The sequence below is a fragment of the Mus caroli genome, chromosome 15 (genome assembly GCF_900094665.2).
Source record: "Mus caroli chromosome 15, CAROLI_EIJ_v1.1, whole genome shotgun sequence".
NCBI lineage: Eukaryota > Metazoa > Chordata > Mammalia > Rodentia > Muridae > Mus > Mus caroli.
Genome location: NC_034584.1, coordinates 92,848,574 through 92,873,159, shown reverse-complemented (window position 1 = coordinate 92,873,159; position 24,586 = coordinate 92,848,574). Strand labels below are relative to the sequence as shown.

General features: G+C 45.6%; 1 protein-coding gene across 1 annotated transcript in view; it reads right to left on the bottom strand.

Annotated features, from left to right (window-relative positions):
* Spats2 (spermatogenesis associated serine rich 2) overlaps positions 1-24,586 on the bottom strand; it is a 78,660-nt gene that overhangs the window by 43,839 nt on the left and 10,235 nt on the right. Inside the window, exons 2-3 of the mRNA XM_021183323.1 lie at positions 10,939-11,223; positions 2,274-2,353 (exon numbers count right to left, since the gene is read on the bottom strand). Of these exons, the coding sequence (XP_021038982.1) occupies positions 2,274-2,353; positions 10,939-10,963 (105 nt within the window). The 5' untranslated portion in view covers positions 10,964-11,223. The remainder of the gene's footprint in view (positions 1-2,273; positions 2,354-10,938; positions 11,224-24,586) is intronic.

The window sequence follows — 24,586 nt, the reverse complement described above, 5'->3', positions numbered from 1 at the left end:
TAACACACACTGTACATGTCACTCACACAGTTAACACACACTGTACATGTCACTCACACAGTTAACATACACTATGCATGTCACTCACACAGTTAACACACACTGTACATGTCACTCACACAGTTAACACACACTGTACATGTCACTCACACAGGTAACATACACTGTGCATGTCACTCACACAGTTAACACACACTGTACATGTCACTCACACAGTTAACACACACTGTACATGTCACTCACACAGTTAACATACACCTGCTCCTCATGGATTATCACACAGTGTATGGCATTCCTACTGTACAACACACTAACTCACTTGCTCTCCTGGCTGGTGGATAGTTGGACAGTTTTGTTTGCTGGTTTCTTGTTTTGTTTTTGCAGTGCTAGAGGTAAACCCCAGGGTCTGTTCATGCAAAGCCAGCACTCACTCTGGAGCGCCAATCCTGGACTAGTGTGTGTCTGTCTGTGGCTGACGCCTCAGTGCCGAGAACAGCGCAATGGCAGGTCTTCTGTGTAACTGTCAGAACCTATGATCAGCGCTCACTGATAATTCCAAACTGCTCTATAAACTGGCTTGTTTGTTTGGGTCTTACTGTGTAGCTTTGGCTGGCCTAGAACTTATGCCTCAAACTCAAAGATGCTGCTGCCTGCCTCTGCCTCCTGAGTGCTGTGACTAAAGGCATATGCCATCGTGCCTGGCAGATGTGTGATTTTGTTAGACATTATATGTTTTTGAAATGAAATATATATATCTATGTATATAGTTTATAGGGGTTGGAGAGACGGCTTGGTGGTTGAGAGCACCGGTAGCTCTTCGACCAGACCCCCCACCCACATGGTGCCTAACGTTGGCCTGGCCTCCGCAGACATTGCGAGCACACACTGCACAGACATGCACACACACCCACACACACCCATCCACATTAAATACACAGATAAGTAAATAAATAAACAATGGAACACTCACATGTACATGTGTATGCAGGTACATGTGAACACACGCATGCAGGCACCCATCCTTGTTTTGAGACACTCTCTGACTGCCCTGGGCTGGGGAACTGGCTGGCCTGCAAGCTCCAGGTGTCCCATATGCGCACTGACAGTGCTAGGGAAGCAAGCATGCAGGGCTACACCCCACTTTCTGTGTCCATAGTGCTCTCTTCTGGCTCGACTGTGTCCACGCAGGTCAAACACTCATATACATAAAACTTAAACAACTGCGCTCTCTCTCCAGCCCCAAATATTTTATTATTATGTATCTATTTTAAAGCTAGCAATTTCAATGAGGTTTTTTTTGTTTTGTTTTCTTTTTTTTCCTTTTTGGATAAACTCTTGTTTGTCTTAATCATTTGTTGTTTTCATGGATTTTTCTGGGTAGATAATTGTATTTTCTTCCTTTTCAGTTGTATTTGTCTTTCTGTACAATGTATAATGGATTATGTCTTAAGGAAGTGCTAAGAGAGGTTTGGGTAGACAATGGTAGAACTGGAGATCCAGGGCCTACATGAGCCTCCTGCCACTGGTCAGCCACGGCTCCTAGGTCCTCCCAGAGGCTGCAGCTCACACACTGACACCTTCAGTCCAAATACAACATTGTTATAGAACTTTAGACGTGCATTCTTCTCTTACCCTTTATACCTTAGTCCATTATCGTGTATAACTAATATCTGCTAATTAAAAAAACCATTAACACTTTGGTCTCTGAGTCTGTATTTCCCTAAGTTGGGGGCCAGCCTAGTCTTAAGTTCCAAGACAGCCAGGGCTACACAGAGATACCCTATCTCAAAACATAAAGAGACAACGAAGAAAGGAGCTGCATTCTCAGTCACATGAATATTAGTAATAGCATTGATACTGAATGTCTTCAAAGAATCCAGAAGAAACATATATGGAGATAAAAAAGAAAAGAAAAGCATTTCTACACATTTTGATGAACTGCTTGCTTCCTCAGAGACCCCATGGTCATCATCCCAATGACATCATCTAGTGGCATTCTACTTTGCTCCTAGGATCCCATTTTCTTCTCCCCACATCTCCTCCCTTTTCTTTGGAATCAGGTCTCACAATGTGGCTCTGGTTGGCCTGGAACTTGCTGTGTAGACCAGATTGCTGGTTTCAGAGATCCACCGGCCTCGGTCTCCAAGTACTGGAGAGAAAGGCATGGCCACTATGCCCAGCAGATTTCATTTTCATAATGCATTTGTAACATTCACTGTTTATATTAAAACATTTTCCTATAATATTCAAGTATCCATAGTAAGTGGGCTTACCTTCTCCTTCATATTCTCAAAGGTTCCTCCCTGGGCCAGGACAGTATTGGACTGCAAATCAAAAATGAACCCTGATGAATCTGAAAGAATGTAAGAGAAAAATAAATTCAACCTTGATATAATCTATGTATTCTTTTTTTTTAAAGATTTATTTATTATTATATCTAAGTACACTGTAGCTGTCCTCAGATACACCAGAAGAGGGCGTCAGATCTCATTATGGATGGTTGTGAGCCACCATGTGGTTGCTGGGATTTGAACTCAGGACCTTCGGAAGAGCAGTCGGTGCTCTTAACCACTGAGCCATCTCTCCAGCCCATAATCTATGTATTCTATTCATCCAAGACTAACTACTTTTTCCCTCATATAATTAATCATGATTTAGAAACTACTTGGAAATTTCCACTACATGGATAGCTCATATGTAACTATATTTTGAGTTACTCATAAAATGAAAGTTTTAAAAAAATTATTTTTATCCGGTGTGGTAGCACACACCTTCAATCCCAGCACTTAGGAGGCAGAGGCAGGTAGATCTCTGTGCGTTCAAGGTCAGCCTGGTCTACATGGTGAGTTCCAGGATAGCCAGAGCTATACAGTGAGACCTTGTCTCAAAAAAAAAAAAAAAAAAAAAAAANTNTTTTTATGTACTTAAGTGATTGCCTGCATGTATGTATGTGCACCTTGTGTGCCTGGATCCTACAATGGACAGAAGAACATTGAATGCCCTAGAACTGGAGTCGTAGATGGCTGCCAACCACCATGGAGGTACTGGAACCAAACCTAGGTCCTTTACAAGAGCAGCAAGTGCTCTCAACTGTTTATATTTTAAAGTATATTTTGAGGAAAATAGCAATATGCCAAGCATATTAAGAGTATTCTAGGGCTGGTGAGATGGCTCAGTGGGTAAGAGCACCGGACTGCTCTTCCGAAGGTCTGGAGTTCAAATCCCAGCAACCATATGGTGGCTCACAACCATCTGTAACGAGATCTGACTCCCTCTTCTGGAGTGTCTGAAGACAGCTACAGTGTACTTACATATAATAAATAAGTAAATCTTTAAAAAAAAGAGTATTCTATAATCCTTCACCTCTTTCTTAGTTATCCTACCTTAATCTGTAAGCCCCCCAAAATGTCATAAGCAAGTAACTGCCTGTGATGTTGTTAGAGATATGGGGCACCTCTAATAACAATTAATTCACAACAAATACAAGTAATTTGTCTCCTAGACTGCCACGTATGTACTCTTGACTCTGGATTTCATGAATGCATCCACTGACTGATGTTCCCAGATTGGAGGTGTGATTTATTAAGCAATGTATCCAAGTTTGTGTTACCAACACTACGTTCAAGTCTGTATTCAGCAAATGAAACTCGATCAGCAAGGTAAATAAAACTAACCCTCCAATGAGTTATTCTTTTTTTCAAGTTTTTACTAAACTGTGGCTATATAATTAGTAAATTACCACAGCGCGCGCGCGCGCGCGCGCGTGTGTGTGTATGTGTGTGTGTGTGTTTGTGTGTATCTGTGTGTGAGATGCTGGCTATTGACTTACACCTGGTAGGCAGAGAATCACATCTATCACTACACCCCTGCATCGACGCTGAATGCTTCAATTCTGTGAGAGGCAATGCCCAGAAAAGATTAAAGTGTTTCTCAAATTCTGATGTGCATGGCTACCTTCTGAGGACTCTTATGCTAAAATGTAAGGTGTGCCTCTACGGTCTAGACTAAGGGCCTAAGATCCCTCCCAGATAGATGGCTTCAGGATTACTGATTCCTGAAACCCACTTGGGAGTAGTTTGGGAATTAAAATCTCAGGGAAGCAAGTGATAGGGGAAATTCTGACAAAGGGAGTATAAAAAACATTGAAATGTGATAGTATATTCCAAATTCTTTTCCTATTATTACAAATGTATGTATTTTAGTTAAAGTTTCATTTAGAGCTTAATTTCTACCCTCATTCCAAATATCTCCTAGTTGTTAAGGAAGATCAAGTTCTAAGTTCTGGTAAGATCTGAGGACATGCGTGAAAGAGAACATGACTGGAGCCCATGTTGTTTTTAAGGGAAATCATTAGCCATTACCAATAAACTGTGAATCTGTTTAGATAAAACCTCTGTTAACACAAAAAAAAAAATCTCGGGCACTTACACAAACTCAGCATGTGTAAGCCTCAGTCTTGCAGATGACTACACAACATGGCTAGTTCTCAGTTATCCTTACCAACTGAAAGAGATGCAGTGTAGAAAGAGGAAGGCCCTATAGAGCCAAAGCTCAGGCACCTAGACACCTCCTCAGACTCACTGCACATCAGCCAAATGATGCAATCTGAAGGCTGTAGTGCACTCCCCCTGCACCAAAGACCTATCAGTGACAGCAGGGTGACACCAAGACACCAATCTCTTAGGACATGGGGGACACTCTTAGAGCAAAATATCAATGTATAGCCTATTTTAGAAAAGGACTCTTACTAGCTTGTTAATTGTTCTCCTAACGACACATCAGCAAATATAAAACTACAGAGGAATCAAATGGCAGCTGTGCACTCATCCCATCAACACTGTTTGAGTTGATCCAGCACGGCAATGAACAAAAACCAAGTATATAAAGTAAACTGGGTGTGGTAGCGCATGTTGTAATCGCAGAACCAGAGGGGTAAGTGGAGGAAACGGGGTGGGGAGGGAGCAGAAGGAAAAGATGCAGTGGACAACATCAGGATGGTTTAAATGCAGGGTCTGTTTGTGAAGGCCCTAGTACACCCCCACATCTTGGCTCATAAATGCAGAATCCATCCATAACCAAGCCCCAAAGAGTTAGGAGACTAGGGAGATAGCTCAATGCTCGTGGAAGTCAGAAAAGTATGTTGGATCCCCTACAACTGGAGTTATGGATGGTTAAAAGCTGCCATGTGGGTATTGGCAAGTGAACCTGGGTCCTCTGAAAAAGCAGCCAATCCTGTTAACTACCGAGCCAGCTCTCCAATCCCAGAACTCATTTTCAAAAAGCCAGACATATTTGTGTTTATAATCCCACTCTCAGAGAAGCAGGGAGAGGCAGATGGCTGGAGCTTGCTGGTCAACCAGCTGAGCCTTGTGAGGGAGCTCCAGGACAACGAAAGACTGTCTCAGAACCCCAAGTGGATGACTCCTGAGGAATGATATCCAAGGCTGGACTCGGGCCCACAACCACGTGAGCACACAGGCCTCCGCACCCCCTCACAAACTCTAAGTTGGAATTCGTTTTCTAGTTAGCTGTGTTAAGAGCATGTTTGCTGTTGTTTAAGGCATGGGCCACTCACACTGCCTCTCAAGTGCTGGGCTTTACAGTGCAAGCCAGAGCTCAAGACAGATTCAAGTCCTCAGTGTGCCCTGTAAGCACTGTACTGAGCTACCTCCCACCTGAGGATCAAGAACCGCCCCTGCTCTTAACCCTGAGCTGTCTCTCTGGCCACCACCCTTTTTGTAATGGACCAATAGGAGCATAGGAAGCTAACTGTGACTATACCACTACAGGAAACACCCCCCCACACACACACACCCCATTAGCTATTAACTACACCTATCCTCAGGGAGGGGTGGGGGCCATGAGCCCCTCCCTCCCGCTCCCATGACAGCACAGGAGGCTCAATCTTGGGTACATTTTGTGGAAGTTATCACAGCTGTCATGAGGTCAAAAGTGTAGCAGGCAGGCTGCGCCCAAAAATCCACACTCCTTCTGTCCTTCCTCCTTGGGCTTTGGAGGAAGTGATATAAATATCCCCTTTATTGCTGAACATTCAACAGTCCCTTATACTCTGTACTCTGACCAGTCATAAGTCTTCAGAGATACATTTTTAAAGAATGAAACTGTGTTAAGTTATTCTTAGGCAAGATTCAAACAAGATGAAGAATCCTCTAGCTTCGACCCCGCCCTCTTTGGTAAGAGCTACCCATGCCTGACTCTCTCTCTTTTTTTTTTTGGTTTTTTTTGTTTTTTTTTTCGTTTTTTTTCGAGACAGGGTTTCTCTGTGTAGTCCTGGCTGTCCTGGAGCTCACTTTGTAGACCAGGCTGGCCTCGAACTCAGAAATCCGCCTGCCTCTGCCTCCCNAGTGCTGGGATTAAAGGCGTGCGCCACCACGCCCGGCTGAAGAGACTTTTATTAACAGATTTCTCCTCATCAGAAGACCTGCGCACCCTCCACTCTAGACTGCTATAGCAAACTTAGGTGTACAGAAGATTCCACTCAGGTGTGGAGATTCGCAGGGAGCTACTACATTTGTATCTTTTATTTAGATTGATTACACCATTTCCTACCATATAAATGATGACAAAGTATTCCTTTGACAAGGTGAGGAGAAAAATGGGATTATAACCTGAGAACCCCTCCTCATACTCTGCAGTGCTGGGCATCAAACCCAAGGCTTCCTGCACGCTAGGCAAAAGCTCTACCACTGAACAATGCTCCCAGCCTGGGGCATCGGTTACAGACAGTACTGTCCCTGTCCAGAGTGACACACTGAGTGTGGCGCCATGGCCAGGAAGTCGGCGCTCTGCTCCATGTTGCACAAAACGCCTGCTGTTGTTCACTTGACACTACCTCACAGAGCCATTACTCCAACAGTGCCGTGGCAGCCAGCTTCCTGTGGAACCCACAGCTCTAACTCTACACAGAGAGAAAGCAGATGAGGAACAGCATGACTTATATTTACCATGGCCAGAGAAAGGTAAGAGAAGGGAAGGCCCAATTAAATGCAGGTAAAGTTAGAAAACAGCAAGTCTGGAAGCCCAGATAACCTGGAAGTACGGCTATCAGACCATCATTAGCCATCTTTCTTCTATTATTCAACTCTCTTTGAAAATTAAAAAGTCAGTCAGGCATGGTGGGCACTTGGGAGGCAGAGGCAGGGGATCTCTGTGAGTCTGAGGCCAGCCTGGTCTACAGAGCAAGTTCCCGGGACACACAAGGCTACATAGAGAATTAAAAGTAAACTCAACGGCCCACAGTGAATCAGCAGGCAAAGGTCTCATTGCCAAGTCTGGTGATCCACGTTGGATCCCTGGGCCTCAGATGGTAGAAGGAGAAAAGGACTCCTCCAAGTTCTCCTCTGAGCCGCACATGGACGCCACATCACACAGATACACTCATACACAAAGCCATGCGTGTCCCTACACAGATACATGCACTCATGCACAAAATAAATAAGCAAGCAAACACAAAACTTCTTTAAAAAATAAACTGAAAAGAAATGCCTGAACAACGTCAACTCTTGTAGCGGTGGTTCTTGTATGAACTGAACACACCTAGTACTGACCATCAAAGTGAGCATTCCTCGGGGTCTCTCTCTGGCCTGGGGCTTGCACCTAGATGAGGCTGGCTGGCAACTGAGAACCAGAAATCCATCTGTCTCTGTCTCCCTGGCATTGGGTTACAAGATAGATGAAAGAAAGAAAAGGGAGAGAAGGGAGGTAAGGAGAGAGGGAAAGGAAGGACAAAAGCAAGGAGGTTCAGGTAGAAGGGAAGCAGAGGGAGGGAAGGAGGGAGGGAGGGAGCGATGGAACAGCTATGTATGGATGAGGGGCAAAGCAGAGAGGTGACCTACATGGTGGGTCATAAAAGATGGGTCAGCAAGCTGCCAGAAAATAAACATGGTATCTAGTAAAACTATATCTTAGCTTTTCCTCATCAATGAGCTATGCCATGCCATTTCATACCAGCTTGGAAAACTGTTACAAAATTATAAATGGAGCTGTTTCTTCGCATGAACTACAGGAACCTGTAGGAGCTCGGGCTCTACTGCAAACGTAAGTGCGAGGAGGGAAGCTGCCAACACCGAGTGGAACAGCACGCATCTTTAGTGCCACCAGTGAGGCAGAGGCAGGCCAGGGCTACATAAGAGAGCTTGTCAAAAAGAGAGAGAGAGTGAGAGAGAGAGAGAGAGAGAGAGAGAGAGAGAGNAGAGAGAGAGAGAGAGAGAGAGAGAGAGAGAGAGAGAGAGAAGCAGAACTGTTAACTAGCCTAGGGTATTCTCAAGCTTCAAAACTGAAGATTTTAGTATTGGAGTGATAACCTTTTATTCTACTAATAGTGCTTAATAATGAAGAAAAGGACTATTAAAAAAAAAAAAAAGGACATTTAGAAAAATAAAGAAAACATGGGGCTGAGGAGATAGCTCACCCCATACATAACACTCTTGCTGTTCAAGGATGAGGCCCTGGCTTAATGTCCAAAACCAAAGCTGGGCTTGCTTGGTGGCATGTGCCTATCTATAATCCCAGCTGGGGAGTGAGAGGCAGGTTGACTAATGCAAGCTTGCTGGCCAGCCAGCCTAGCCTAATTGGCAAGTCCCAGGCTACAGAGTGGCCTTGTTTTAAAAGCCACGAGGACCAGACCAAAAGAGGAACAAAGCTGAGGTTGTCCTTAGTCTTGTGTGCATGTGTGTGTGTGCGCGCACACACAAGTATACACATGAATACTTGAAAAGGAAGCAAATCAGAGATGGGAAATTTAGATGACAAAATGCCACTTGGTATGATTTCTAGCTCACTCTGAATGACACCACTGCAGTATGCTCCGGTAGCCTTTCAGAAGCAAACACTTACATGGAAAAAAGAGGCTATCGGTTTGAAAGCGAGCAAGGAAGGGTAGATAAGAGGGTGCGGGAGGGGGAAAAGGAGAGGGGAGTAACACAATTATTTGAAATATGAAAGAAATAAATCTTACAGAAGAGCAGGCTTGGTTCCCGGCATCCACACAAAAGGCTCACAACCACCTGTAACTCCAGCTCCAGGGGGCTCTGACAGGCTCTTCTGGACTCCATGGACGGACACACACACACACACAAACACACACACGAAGGCCCTTCTTGTCAGAGGCCCTTCTTGTCAGAGTAAATCACTGACAGCCAAGTGCTATGTCCCCTTTCCTCACGGTGGCTCTCACGTGCAGGAGGGAATAGAAGCTTGTCTTCAAGTGTAACTGCAGCAAGAGCAATCATGTTGTTGACTAAAAGGAAATAGTATACATTTTTTCCAGTTTATAAGTCATCCCACTTGAACTCTTTTAGTAATCTAACCATTCCTTACAGTGTAAGTTTTCTTTATGAAAATCTGTTATATGAAGAACATACAACTTTCAAAACTAGGAGGAGCTCTGCCATATAGTCTTAGGTTTTTGAACTGTCAAATCAAAATTAAAAGTGTATTTAGGGGGCTAGAGAGATGGCTCAGCGGTTAAGAGCACTGACTGCTCTTCTGAAGGTCCTGAGTTCAAACCCCGGCAACCACATGGTGGCTCACAACCACCTGTAATGGGATCTGGTGCTTCTTCTGTGGCGTCTGAAGTCAGCTACAGTGTATTTGCATATAATAAATGAATAAATAAATCTTTAAAAAAAAAAAGCGTATTTAGTATGTGAAGACCTCAATTCATGGAGTTGTGTTTCGAATTAAAGAACATTAGGCTGAAAATTAAAATGAACAAGAGAAGAAAGTCAAGACACCTTGGGCCATTCCTGAAATGAGCGCACAGCGACCCTGTGCGGTGGGGACCCGGCTCCCGTGGCGGCTCCAGTGCACTGAAGAAGGGCCCTGTGCAGCCAGTTTTGTTTCCCTCAGAGTAACCTCTCTTCATACTTCCTGCCTGTGTCTTCCATTTTGCCATGAAGGCAAACCTGGAAGGAAAGCTAAAGAAGGAAAGGAGCCAGGAAGCCCTCACCCTCACGCCACTTCCTTCCCTGGGAATAGGAACCATGAGGCAGGAAGCAGCTCCCAGCATGCCTCACGCCTTGCCATTGTAGGAATGGACGGCAGCAGAAGGTCACACCTCACCCTCTAACAAATTTATTACAATTGGATACATCTGTCTTGAATAGGAAAGCAATTTCTTTTTTTCTTTCTTTTCTTTTCCCCTTCCCTTCTCCCTCTTGCTCCAGCCCTGCTCGCTCTGGGCCCCACTTGCTCCGTTCCATAGTTTTTTTTGTGTTTTGTTGTTGGTGGTGGGTTTTTTTTTTGTTTTGGGGGAGGGAGTGGGAGGGTTGGGTTTTTTTTTGTTTGTTTGTTTGTTTTGGTTTTTCGAGACAGGGTTTCTCTGTATAGCCCTGGCTGTCCTGGAACTCACTCTGTAGACCAGGCTGGCCTCNAACTCAGAAATCTGCCTGCCTCTACTTCCCAAGTGCTAGGATTAAAATCATGTGTCACCACTGCCTGGCTAGGTTTTTGTTTGTTTGTTTGTTTCTCATTATGAATGGTTGTGAGCCACCATGTGGTTGCTGGGATTTGAACCCATGACCTCTGGAAGAACAGTCAGTGCTCTTAACTGCTGAGCGAGCCTTCTCACCAGCCCAGGAAAGCAATTTCTAAGGAGATCAAGTCCCTTATCAAGCTTATATGCAGAACTAACACCAAGACAATGCTAATGCTTGAGAAGTGGCTCAGGACACATTACTGAGTGAACGGTTCCAAACCACACACTTACCTAAGGATCCTCACCTCACGCGTGCCCCAGGCCTGAGCGTTAGTCCCTGTCGCCATGCTCTGGGCTTGCATATTCACACAACGCTCGCTCGAGACTAAAACCCAGGGCCCCGTGCATGCTGGGCAAGCATCCACCACTAAGCTACACACATCCCCTGCCTGCCGGTAACAGTCATTCTCTTAACAGTTTATGCACATACGTGATCTTACCTCTCTGGCTTTGTTTCCTAGACATTGCAGTTTCCTCGAGATCAAATTAAAAAAGAAAGAAAGAGAGAAAACAAACAAAAACCAGAAGAAATTATCTTCGTCCAGGTTCTGGGAATCCTGCTAACTTAAAAGTGGCGACAGAAGTCTATAGTTGGAAGTAATGAATCCAAAATCCTGGTTGTTTAAGATTCTGTTCTCTAGCTGTCAATTTCTTTTCCTTCTCTGGTATCAACTTCTTGTCAGGATGAATCTCCGCAGACAGTCATGTCTTTCCCCAGGGAGATCCTAGGAGGAAAACCACACACACGTTTACTGCTGCGGTAACGAGCATCCTCGATGGGACGCGAGTTCCTATGAACCGGGCTTCGGTTAATAAAACGCACCGCCATTGTCTGAAGCGAACCTGACCTTAGAACCTGACCATGTTAGCAGAAAAGTCTGTTCCTTCTCTTGGCCCCTCCCCTTCTCTCTGGGACTCAGGTCTCTGGCTCCTCAGCCCACACGCAGGGCACAGCACTCTAAGTATAGAGCTAATCCCTTGCCAGAGCATCTTTCGCAGCCGTTGGAGGTGATCACAAGGGACCAGCATGCAGAGGGCTGCTCGCCCACAGCACCCAGCCCAGGCCGAGGACCACTAACCCGGGGCCCTCACTGATGCATCCAAACACAGCCCCTACACTTAAGGCTCGGGGAACACTAGAAAGATGGGGGGACGACTGCAAGAGGCAGAGGACCGGAAGACTGTCTAGATATGGCAAGGAAGCTACCCCCATGACACTCAACTATAAATACAGCTGTTCAAACAAGGCCTGACAATGACAACACCAGCTGGCAGGCCATGGACGAGGGGACTCCCGCCAGCCTCATCCTGAGATGAGAGAATTGCTGAGAGGGAGAATCAGTCTTCCCAGGGATGAGCCCCCAAATGGCTACCCAATGCCAAGGCTCAGCCCTGAGAAACACACACAGAAGAGCAACACCCAGTAGACTCAGCACATGGCACGTCTATATTTATTGCATACACACATGTAAAAATAATAGTTAAGGAAAAAGAGGCTATGACTTTGAGATGGGAGGGGGGCAGAACATGGAAGCGGTTAGACAGGGGTAAGAAATGATATAATTATATCTTAATATATTTTAAAAGTACATTTTCACTTTTATTTTGAGGCAATATTTACACTGTGTGGTGGTGGTGCATACCTTTAATCCCAGCACTCAGGAGACAGAGGCAGATGGACCTCTGAGTTTGAGGCCAGCCTAGTCTAACTAAGAATCAGGTTCCAGGGCAGCCAGGGCCCCACAGAGAAACCCTGTCTCCAAAGAGGTGGGGTGGGATATTGATTTTTAGTTCTTCAAGTTTCTTCAAGTTCATCAGAAATAACTCCATGAAAAAATACAATCAAGGGACTGAAGAGGTGGCTCCAAGGTCGGGAGCACTGGCTGCTCCTCTAGAGGACCCAGGTTCAATTCCTAGCACCTACATGGCGGCTCCCTGACTACCTGTGAGGCTAGTTCCAGGGAATACACATATGCATGAAGACAAATACCCATACATAAAACTAAAATAAAGAAAACAATTGAGGGCTGGTGAGATGGCTCAGCAGGTAAGAGCACTGACTGCTCTTCCAAAGGTCATGAGTTCAAATCCCAGCAACCACATGGTGGTTCACAACCATCTGTAATGAGATCTGACTCCCTTTTCTGGAGTGTCTGAAGTGAGCTACAGTGTACTTACATATAATCAATCAATAAATAAATAAATAAGAAAATTACCCATTCTTTAAAAAAAACAAAAAACAAAAAACAAAAAAACAATTGATAGCCCAGTGTCTGTCAAGAATGCTCAAAATATACTACACAACATGCCTGTTAACAAGAGGAAACCTTGGAAGTGGCTGAGAACTTCATTTATTCATTTGCTTCTTCATTCACTCATTTGATATGCATGGGTAATTGATTAGCTGCAAATATGTATGTGTAGCATGAGGACACAGGACTGAGTCCAGAAGAGGGTGTCAGACCTCCTGGGTCTAGAGTCACAGAGGACTGTGGGCCTTCTTTCGGGTGCTGGGAACTGGACTCTGATTCTCTGGAAGATTAGCCGGTGCTCTTAACCACTGAGCCGTGGACCCAGCATCTCCTGTGAATTCTTTTTTTTTAAAGATTTATTTATTATTTATATATAAGTACACTGTAGCTGTCTTCAGACACAACAGCAGAGGGTGTCAGATGTCATTACAGATGATTGTGAGCCACCATGTGGTTGCTGGGACCTGAACTCAGGACCTTTGGAAGAAGAGTCAGTGCTCTTAACCGCTGAGCCATCTCTCCAGCCCCGTCCTGTGAACTTCTTTATTGCATCATATAAAACAAGCACATACGAACCACCCATGCCTGTGGGAACCCTGGACTATGTATCCTTTAAAAAAGCTCTGCATCCTTCATATACAAATGACAGTATCATGCTGCAGTGTCAAAGGTCACAGCGGCCCATGAGTCCTCTCTCACCCTAGTGTCTAATAAATGGTATCCTAGGAAACAAGCATGGACTCAGCATAAAGTTACTGTCACAGTTGACACAAATAACAGACAAACAGATTAGACAGAAATTTAAAGGGGAAACCTGGAAATAAAAAACTAGGGAACCTTGCAGTGTTTCACAGATTCAAGATAAAGATATCACAGAGAGTCAAAACGTTTAAATGTCTCTAGCTGACCCCCAACCTGCACATAGGTACAGAAAGGTAATGAGAAGGTCTTATGAAAAATAAAGTACACTCTGAAAGAGTCTCAGTTTCAAAGATACTCCCAACACACACACACACACACATGTGCGCACACACACACACACACACACACACACACGCACGCACGCACACACCCTTGCAGGCAGGGGGCAGAAGCATAATCCTTAACCAATCATTAATTGGCCACTAAGGTAGCACACACTCACATATTGGTGTCTTTCTGTTAAACCAAACTTAATTTTTTTTTTAGTTTAAAAATAACAACAAGCTAAGTGTGATGGCTCACACCTTTAATCATTGTAGGCAGAGAGGCTAGCCTGGCCTACATAGCAAGTTCCAGAACAGCCAGGACTATGTAGAACAAAGGCAGCAATGGAGTGGGGTCCACCAGAGCCTAAAGTGCTACAGAAGGCAGAGCTGGAGAAGTGACCCAAGCCCGTTGGAGGAACCCAGAGGATTGTGTGGATCCCAGACATTGGAACAAGAAGCTGTGACACTGAAGATGCCTCGGAGGACCCAAGACATTAGAGACAGCAGAACTGTGGGGGACCTGCCGAAGAAAGCTGCTAACAGAGTGGAAGCAGCCCAAGAGATGGAAGCTGTTTCTGGTGAATGCCACATCTGCCAACAGCAGCCAACAGGGATGAAAGGAGCTAGAGATCTGAGAGCGCTTTGACATACGACATGGCATCTGTAGTTTGTCCAGCTGGTTTCTGGCCTTGCTCTGGTCCGGGGTCTCCTCACTATGACATTTTGGAATGGCAATGCACATCCTGGGATGTTGGAGGTATGTGATCTGCCTTTTGACAGTTAACTGATTGGATGAATCTCAGAAGAGACTTTGAACTTAGGACTTTTTACATTGTTGAGACTGTTATAGACTACAGGGACTTTTAAAATTGGATTAAATGTATTTTGCATTATGCCATGACTAGGTATGACCCCCCCCCCCGACTCATGTGATTAAAACAGGCCTATGGGGGCCAAGAAGTGGAATGTGGTGGTTTGAATATGCTTGGTCCAGGGAGTGGCACCATTAGGAGGTGTGGCCTTGTTGGAGGAAGTGTGTCATTGTGGGCGTGGGCTTTGAGACCCTCCTCCTAGCTGCCTGGAAGACAGTCTTCTCCTGTTTCTCTTCAGAACAAGATGTAGAATTCTCAGCTCCTCTTCCAGGACCCCGCCATGCTTCCCACCTTGATGAACTGAACAGTCCCGCCATGGACTGAACCTCGTACCTGTACGCCCCAATCAAATGTTGTCCTTTATAAGAGTTACCTTTGTCATGGTATCTCTTCACAGCAACAGACACCCTAACTAAGACAAGAACACTTGCTGCTCTTGCAGAAGACTCAGGTTCAATTCCCAGCACCCACATGGTGGCTCACAATTGGTCTGCAGCTCGAGTTCCAGAGGATCCAATGCCTTCTTCTAGTCTCCACAGGCACCAGGCATGCAAGTGGTCACCTGACATACATGCAGGAAAAACACCCATAAACATAAAAATGTTTAGATTCTTTTTTTTTTTTTAAAGATTTATTTATTTATTATTATATGTAAGTACACTGTAGCTGTCTTCAGACATTCCAGAAGAGGGCACCAGATCTCGTTGCGGATGGTTGTGAGCCACCATGTGGTTGCTGGGATTTGAACTCTGGACCTTCGGAAGAGCAGTCGGGTGCTCTTACCCACTGAGCCATCTCACCAGCCCATGTTTAGATTCTTAATGTACAGTTTGCAATTACAATTAAACATAACTTCTGCAGGAAAATTAAAGCCACTTCAGACAAAAACTAGCTGTCTCCAACAGAATGGGAAAGGCATAGTGGAAGAGAAGAGCAGCAGGGGAGGGAAGGCAGCGCGGACCTACGGAAAAGTAATTGCTTTCCCCGTCCTGTGAGGACTTCCAAATAGACATTTTCAAAGTGCTAGCTTTCATCTGCTAAGTCACTAAAACACCCTGAATTATTTAGCAGCAGTTTAATTAACCTTTCTTCACTTTTTTCTAGATAGTTAAATGTTTGTTTTAGAAAATACCAAGAAAAATATAGTCATAATTTAGTAAGGCACCTTAAGGAATAAAATATATATCCTGTTTTATGATGATGCTTTACATAGTGAATAATACAGGTATTTGAAACTATGCCTAAGATTTATTTTTATTTTATTATGTGCATGAGTGTTTCGAAAGCATGGTAAATGCACCACACGCGCGCAGGCAGGGCATGCAGCGCCCAGAAGAAAGCAACCAGACCCCTTGGAACTGGTATTCTAGGAGTGAGAAACCCAGGTCCTTACAAGATCAGAGCAGCAATTGCTCTTAGCCCCTACCCAAGACTACTCCATGCACTGAACTATTTAAAGAGCCTTTGCATCACTATTCTGATTAATTCATAAAAAGGAAAGGAAGGTTGGGGGCATACCTTAGTCCCAGCACTTGGAGGCTAAAGCAAGAAGACTGCTGGGCGTCCAAGGCTAACCTGGGATACATAGCAGAATCTCGGTTTGAAAAAACCAAAACCATCTATCTAACCCATAATGCACTTGGGGTTGTGTTTGTTCTTCTTTTGTTGTTATTGTTTGAGGCAGGTTGCCACTCTGCCACTGAAAGAACTGGATCTCAAAGACTGGCCTGCTTCTGTCTCCTCAGTGCTGAGATTAAAGGCATGCACCACTACAACCACACAACATGGCCGACTGAAATATCTGTCTGGACTTTCGGACTAATAGCAAAGAGAAGCCTTCTAGTCCAAAGGGAAATGGGATCTCTCTTGCTCACAGGGCAAATATTTAGGTCCTACTTTAAAAAAAAAAAAAAAAAAAGCCGGGCGTGGTGGCGCACGCCTTTAATCCCAGCACTCGGGAGGCAGAGGCAGGCGGATTTCTGAGTTCGAGGACAGCCTGGTCTACAAAGTGAGTTCCAGGACAGCCTGGGCTATACAGAGAAACCCTGTCTCGAAAAACCAAAAAAAAAAAAAAAAAANATTTNTTTGTTTTGCTTTTGTCTCGTGCACAACGGCCTGGAACTCACAATCTTCCTGCCTGCTTGTGTCCAGCGCTGCGTCACAGGACCTACTGCACAGCTATGCTAGCCTGTCTGCACAAACTTTCAACTTGGTAAGCACTGATTTCCCAACGAACCCCCCACAACTACCCAGCCACCTTTGCTTTGTTCAAAAGGTCTAATATTTTAATAAAACTAACATCAGACCCGTCAGAAACTGCTGAGCATGGTGGTACGCACAAGTAATCTAGAGGCCAGCCTAAGCTACACAGTGAGTCCTTGTCTGTCTGTCTGTCTGTCTGTCTCTCTCTCTCTCTCTCTCTCTCTCTCTCTCTCACACACACACGAAAAGAAAAGAAAAGAAAAGAAAAGAAAAGAAAAGAAAAGAAAAGAAAAGAAAAGAAAAGAAAAGGAAAGAGAGGCCCCGGGGCTGCAGAGACAGGCGGCTCAGCAGCCGTGAGCTTGCAGAGCCCCAGGTCTGGATCTCAGCACCCATCCACATGGTGACTCTCAACCAACTTCAACTCCAGTTCCAGGGATCCAGGCACGCACGAGGTAGATACATATACATGCTGGCAAAACACTCAATATGTTTAAAAATAATTTAAATAAAAATTAAACGACTGGGACGGAGCTCATTAGTAGAGTACTTACCCAGAGATCAGATGAAACTGAGTCTGATCTCCAGCACTGAAGAAAAACTGTCATCAGAAACAACCAGAGGCCCATGGTGGCACGTGCCAATAATCTTAACACTCAGGAGGCAGAGGCAGAGGCCTGGAGGATCAACACTAGCCTTGGCTATAGCAGACGCTTAATAAAACTGAAGATTGGCCAGGGGTGGCACATGCCTTTAATCCCAGCAGTTGGGAGGCAGAGGCAGGTGGATTTCTGAGTTCGGGGCCAGCCTGGTCTACAGAGTGAGTTCCAGGACAGCCAGGGTTACACAGAGAAGCCCTGTCTCAAAAAACAAAACAAAACAAAACAAACAAACAAAAAAAACCCTGAAGACTGCTGAGTCAGGAGTCAGGTGGTGGTGCATCCAAGACCAGCACTCAGGTGACAGGGATTGAGTTCAACTGAGCCTGTCTCAGCAAAACCACTCCTGGGGCTGGAGAGAGGGCCCTACAGTTAAAAGCCCTAGCTGCTCCAGGTTCAGTTCCCAGCACCCACACAGAGGTTCACAACCATCCCTAACTCCAATTCCTGAGGACATGATGCCTTGTGAAGCTCTTCAGGTACCAGGCACACTCACACTCATGGTACATAGACTTACATGTAGGCAAAATATTCATACACATTAAAGAAAACTCTTCTTAGAAAAATTTAAAACCGCTCCTACTAGTCAACATAAGATGTCAAAGACGGAGACACATCCAGATGATAGTGTGTGCCTAAAAGCACTCAAGGGGCTCAGGAGAGAGAACTCCAGCTTGAAACCTGCTTAGGACCAGGTCTTCTGCAAGAGCTAGAGTCCCAGGCAGCTTCGAGATGCCTGACTTGAGTGCTGGGAACCAAACACATGTCCTCTGGAAGGGAGCAGTTAAGCTCTCTGAGCTTCTAAGCCATCTTTCCAGCCCCCTCTTTAATAGCTAAACATATCTGGAAATCAGACACAGCTGACAGTTTTTATTGTTATATATATTCCAAGTTCCTGGGCCTCTACTAATCTGGAAAAAGTGAACAGGAAAAGCAATACACGGGCTGGTGAGATGGCTCAGTGGGTAAGAGCACCCGACTGCTCTTCCGAAGATCCAGAGTTCAAATCCCAGCAACCACATGGTGGCTCACAACCATCCGTAACGAGATCTGGCGCCCTCTTTTGGAGTGTCTGAAGACAGCTACAGTGTACTTACATATAATAAATAAATAAATCTTTAAAAAAAAAAAAGAAAAGAAAAGCAATACACAAATCTATTACATGCTTAGGAGTGTGGGTATTCGACTCTCAGACATCTGCCTGCCTCTGGGTGGCAGAGTCTGAGTTCTGGGGTTAAAGGCGTATGCCGCCGCCACCAGGCTGGTACTAGACTCTTAAACAACTTTTTGTTTAAAGACAGGGGGCTCTCCTCTCATGCATCCTAGAGTAGCTTTGAGCTCAATACACAGCAAGGAATGACCTCAGTACCAGCCTCTACCCTGAAAAGCCTAGACAGGGGTGCCACAGCCCCAGATTTACGTAAGCATTGTTGTGGGTCAAATCCAGAGCCTCTAGAAAGCTACAGAAGCACTCCACCAACAGAGCTATACATTCCCAACCTTCAAACAGCTTGTGTGCTTTTTAATTTGTTTTTTATTTTAGGTGTATAGGTGATTTGCTGGCTTACATGTCTGCACAGTGTTCCCAGTGCCCACAAAAGGCAGAGGAGTACACTGCATCTGTGGTGGTTTGAATGAGAATGGCCCAGGCTTACATATTTAAGTGGTCAGTCCCTAGTTGGTGGACCGATCTGCAGAGGGATTAGGAGGTAGGCTTTGCTGGAGGAGGTGTGTTGCTTGTGGCAGGCTTTGGGGTTTCAAAACCTCACAGCAGGCCCAGTTTCTCTCCCTTGTACCTGTGGCTCAGATGTAAGCTCTCAGCTCTGCTCAAGTGCCAATCCTGCCTGCCTGCTGCCACGTTTCCTGCCATGACAGACATGCACTGCCTCTCGAAACTGTAAGCAACTCCCAGTCAAATGCTTTCTGTTGTAAGTTGCCTTGGCCATGGTGTCTGTACACACCGTAGAAGAGTAACTAAGACAGGAGCCCCTGAAACTGGAGTTATGGCTGGCTATGAGCTGCCAAGCCGAGATCTTCTCTGAAGAGCAGTCAATGCCATTAACTGTTGAGCCAGCTCTTCAGCTCCATTGAAACAACTTTTAATGTAAAATCTCCATTTGAGATTTTGGTAGCCTGCAGGATGTGTAAATTCAAATGGGAACCAGTTCATATTCCCCCAAAGGTTGCCCTCCCTCTCTGTGGCTTCACCAGGCCTCAGCTGAGAGGCGAGTCACCTGCTGCACAGTTCTAAATGATGGGCTCACCACTGGTTTATCTTGGTTCCCTCCTTCTCTGGACTCAGGGATCTTGCTATGGAATCTAACTGGCCTGGAATTCACAATGTTATTGCCTCGGCCTGCTGCATGCTAGGATTACAGGCTTGCACCACCGTGATGGGCTTCATTTACATCTTTACAATTTCTCAGCTGCCTCAGTGGTCCTTCCGCAGACTATTCATTTGTGCCTGGTTCCACTTCCTAGTAGTACACAGACAGAAGGGCATCTTATTACAGGTGATAAAAGAAATAACAAGTCGAAGATGCTCATCAGAGAAATGGGGCTACAAGTGTGTGGTGCTGCCTGGGATCCCAGCACTGGGAAGGATGAGGCGGCCGCAAGTGCCTCAAGTCTGAGTCCAGCCTGAGCACAGAGCAAGAGCCAGGCCAACCAGGGCAAGGCTGTCCAGCAAGACTCTACCTCAGAATAACAAAACAAAAATCAGGAGTTAGGTGTGAGAAGGCCTCAGGGGATGGAACCTGCTACCAAGCCCTGAAAACCTAAGCTTCGTTCCTGGACCCCACATGGCAGAAAGTGGTACAAGTCTCGAAAGGTAACCTCTGATGTCTACCTGCATTCTGACATCTGCATGCACACCACAGATTAGATAGATAGATACACATAATCAACCAATCAATCAATCAATCAGTCAATCAATAAATAATATTTAAAAGGGAATACACAACCTGTAATAAAATAAATTAAAAAAAAAAACCTAGATACATAAAATAAAACTCATTCAACCCAATGGTGCTGTAGACACAAGTCACAGAAATGGGTACAGAGACCTGATGGACAGGGGGAGCTCAGGACAAAGCTACATAACACAGAGAGCGAGCGGGCATCAGACGGCATCCCTAGTTGCTGAATACACACGATCCAAACCACTTATTCCAAAAAAAATTTTCAGGTTTAGATTTGTGTTCCGCCTTCTGTATGCTGTGCTTAAGACAACCACCCCAGTCTAAATCACAGCAGCACGAAATGAGCAGTCGTCCACCCACAGCGCTGTCAGAAAATAGTCATCAAGTCAAGGTGGCACAGGGATGCACTCCCCGGATCCCACGGCTCAGCAGGCTGAGGCAGGAGGATTAGATTCGAGGCTACACTGGACTACACAGTAAGACCTTGCTTGTTGAACAAACAAACAAAAGATCCTCCATGCCGAGTGAAAGTCTAAGTTAATACCGATTTTGATCTCCTGTCTTCTGTCTTCCCTGACCAGCTCACAAGGCCACATTAGAGCAGCCTAAAGACGATGGTAATCCCGGGCTGACACCCAGCTCAGCGGGGAACCTGCTTGCCTCCCACCTTCGCCAGCATCAAGTAGGGATGGGGAGAGCAATGCATCACTGGAGCCATTAAAGGGAAAGAGTGGGCTTCCCCAACCCAGCCACTTCCCAGAGACATCCTGTGGCATTTACAAGCACCTGTCTCTTATCAGGAAGGGATGAAGGAAAAACTGTCTAAACATCACCTATAACCCAACCAGACGATCTCCTGAGAGACTCAGGGAGAGTGAAGCACTATACTGCAAGTTCACTGTTAACGTTCAATTTAGTCAGAGCATCTTTAATATCTATTCTCCCTTTGCAAAGGGCTCTGTAACTGATAGCTGTTAGATCCATCCCTTGTCCAGACTTCAAGCAGTGAGACAGCCTGCTTTCACGAGCACTGCTGCTCTGCCGTGAGGAATCTGCATGGCTGCCACAGCTGCTTGCTGCTTCAGCCTTGAGGAATCTGCAGAGCGGGCGGGCGGGCGGTCACAGCTGCTTCAACAGGCACCGTCTCAGCCCCAAGAGCTTCAGTTAGGGCTGGACATCTGCTTGCCTCACAGGTCTCAGTGGATCAAAATGACCCTGAAGCTATTTTCACCCAGGCTAAAAAAGCAGCAACTCCCTCAGTGGCCAGCAGGCGGCCCGGGACTGGTGCAAACACAGCTTTTCATTTGTGAGCTGAGCCATGATAGGTGGAATGAGGGACTGTAGTGTGACTGGTACAGAGGTCATGGCACTCTAGAGGCTGAGGCAGGAGGATTGACCCAAAAGCTGGAAAACAGAGGCAGCATCAACAGGAGGAAGCGTTGTTGGTAAGCTGAGGACATGAGCTGAACTGAAAGATGGAACACAGCAGGGCCCTGGAATGACCCCCTGAATAGATGTTGATCAGCATTGACACAGGCCTTCAAGCTGGGACAGAACCGGTAGAGCAAGAATCAGCGCTTGGGAAATGAACTCTTCCAGACAGACTGCCTCTGGATACCCTACCCGTGGCTGGTGACTCTTAGAAAGTGAAATCTAAGAAAAGGAAGGCTATCACAGGAGAGACAGATGATGCAGAGGGGCAGAGGGGCAGAGGCACTCCTAACTGATAATGTCTCNCAAGATTACTGTTTCAAAGCGATTGGGTGCTGGGATTCAAACCTAGGTCCTCTGGAAGAACAGTCAATGCTTTTAACCCCAACTTGGTTTTGTGGGGTTTGGTTTTCTTTTTTTACGTATAATCATATCTGTGTATCTCCCATGCGTGCATGGGTGCTCACAGAGGCTGGAAGAAAGCATTAGATCCTCTGGAGCTGGAGCTGCGGCAACTCTGAACCACTGCACATGTGTGCTAGGAACCAGACTGCTTTTAACTGCTGAGCAGATCTCGACCCCCCAATTTGATATATTTCTTGTACAGGTTCTTTCTGTCAGTTTTAATAAACATGGAGGGAAGGAAAAAAAAACTGAGACGGAGTCTTACTATCTCTTTTTGGTTGTTAGTACTAGAGAGAGAACCCAGACCCTCACACACATAGCAGGCAAGTGCATTACCACTGAGCTACATCTACATGACCAGCCTTCTTGTCCAAAAATACAATAAAATAATTTTTTTAGTTTGGGTCTCATATAGCTCAAGCTGGCCTTAAATTCACCATGTAGCCAATGCTGGCCTTGAACGTCCTCTGCTGGTAGGTAGCGTGAGTTCTGGAACCAAAGACAGTTCAGCACCCAGTCCTTTCTAGCCTTCTTTTGTCCTTTACCACCAGTTGAGCAGGCTAAGCTCGGAACAAGAAGGAAGGACAGCAGAAGCAGCAGCAAGTGGTAGCAGGCTAAGGACAGCAGCAGTGACATTGGCAGAGGCACCGCAGGGAGCAGAGGCCTAGGGACATCAGGGACAAAGGAAGAGGACCAGGTTACAGGACCCGGTCAGTGAAGATTTCCAAAGCAGTGCTAACTCTAAAGAGCCAAGCAGTTCAGAGACCCTAGGTATGAGGACTGTAAAACTGGCCACAGTCAAGAGCTGAGGACTGTGATATCCTGGACCCAAGAGCCCCTAAGGCTGTCACTTAGGGCCAAGAGATTGGCACCTGAGGCTTATCCATCTGCTGTTCCCTGCTGAGGTGGGCTGCCCCACACTGCCTCTGGAAGCTGAGGCTTGTGATTAGCTGCCACTCAACGGTGGTTAAAGCCCAGAGCAACACGCCTCAACTAGCCAGCCTAAAACTGTACGGCAATGTCTTCTAAAGCTTAGAGCAACAATCCAGTTTCAGGGCTTAGGGCTGCAAGTCTCTGGATCCACCAGATCAGCCTCTAAACTGGTACTCAAGGGCTCAAGGGCTGTCAGCCCAGAAAGAGCTTTTCTTTGTCTACCCACAATTCCTAGCTGGGCAGAGCATTCGGACCCCAGACAGCTGTCAGGAACGGCACTGAGGACAACTTAGACACTGAGGAGTCAAGGCATTAATTAAAAGCAAAATATCAGCTCTGACAGGGAAGCTTTAACTGACAATAAACATAGATCTTTGCAGACTCACCTCCTACTTTGAAAAAAGTAAGCAATATTTTCTGCAATTCGGGTCAGAGACAGCAAATGTAATGATAACTGTGGTATCAGCTAATATTTATTGAGTGCAAACCATGTTAGTGTGCTACACTAAGAGAGGTAAGTGTTCCTAGCCACTGAGGTTCAACCGTCACAGGGAATCTGAAACAAGGGGATTACGTGTCTAAAGCTAGCACCAGGCCAGCCTTGGCTACATAGAGACCCTGTCCCAAAATTAATTGATGGATTTAATTAATTCTAAAAATGGGCAAAAGACATCAAACTTATTCCTCTAGAGAAGATACAAGAAGGCAAGCAACACATGATAAACTACTCAACTGTGGCTGAGACATGAGATGTCTGAGTGATGAAGAACACTTACTGCTCTTCCAGAGGACCCTGGTTCAATTCCCAGCACCCACAGGGCAAACCACGACTGTGGGTAACTCCAGTTCTACGGGATATGGTGCCCTCTTCAGTTCTCCACAGGCTGCTGCACACACAAAGCACACAAACTCATGCAAACACACACACAGGCACACAGATGCACACACACACACATTTTTTTTTTTTCTTAAAGGATGCTCAACTGAAGAAGTATAATTCAGGACCACAAATTATTAATTGTTAAAGTCAGGTAGGATTGTAATTCTGAGCCTCAGAAGTTAAAGAGCACTGGCTGCTCTTGAAGAGGGCCCAGGGTCAGTTCCCAGCACTCACAAGGCAGCTCACAACCGTCTAGAACTCCAGGGCCAGGACTTCTAATGCCCTCTTCGGGCCTCCAAGGACACCAGACATGCACAGCGTGTACAGACTGCATATAGACAAAATATCCATACACATAAAACAGGAGGAAAACAGTTAGCTCAAGGCTAGCCTGATCTACAAAGCGAGCCAGGGCTATGGGAAGATCCTGTCTTTTCACAGTGGCCAACAGAAGAATATATAAGAATTCTATGAGCCGGGCGTGGTGGCGCACGCCTTTAATCCCAGCACTCGGGAGGCAGAGGCAGGCGGATTTCTGAGTTCGAGGCCAGCCTGGTCTACAAAGTGA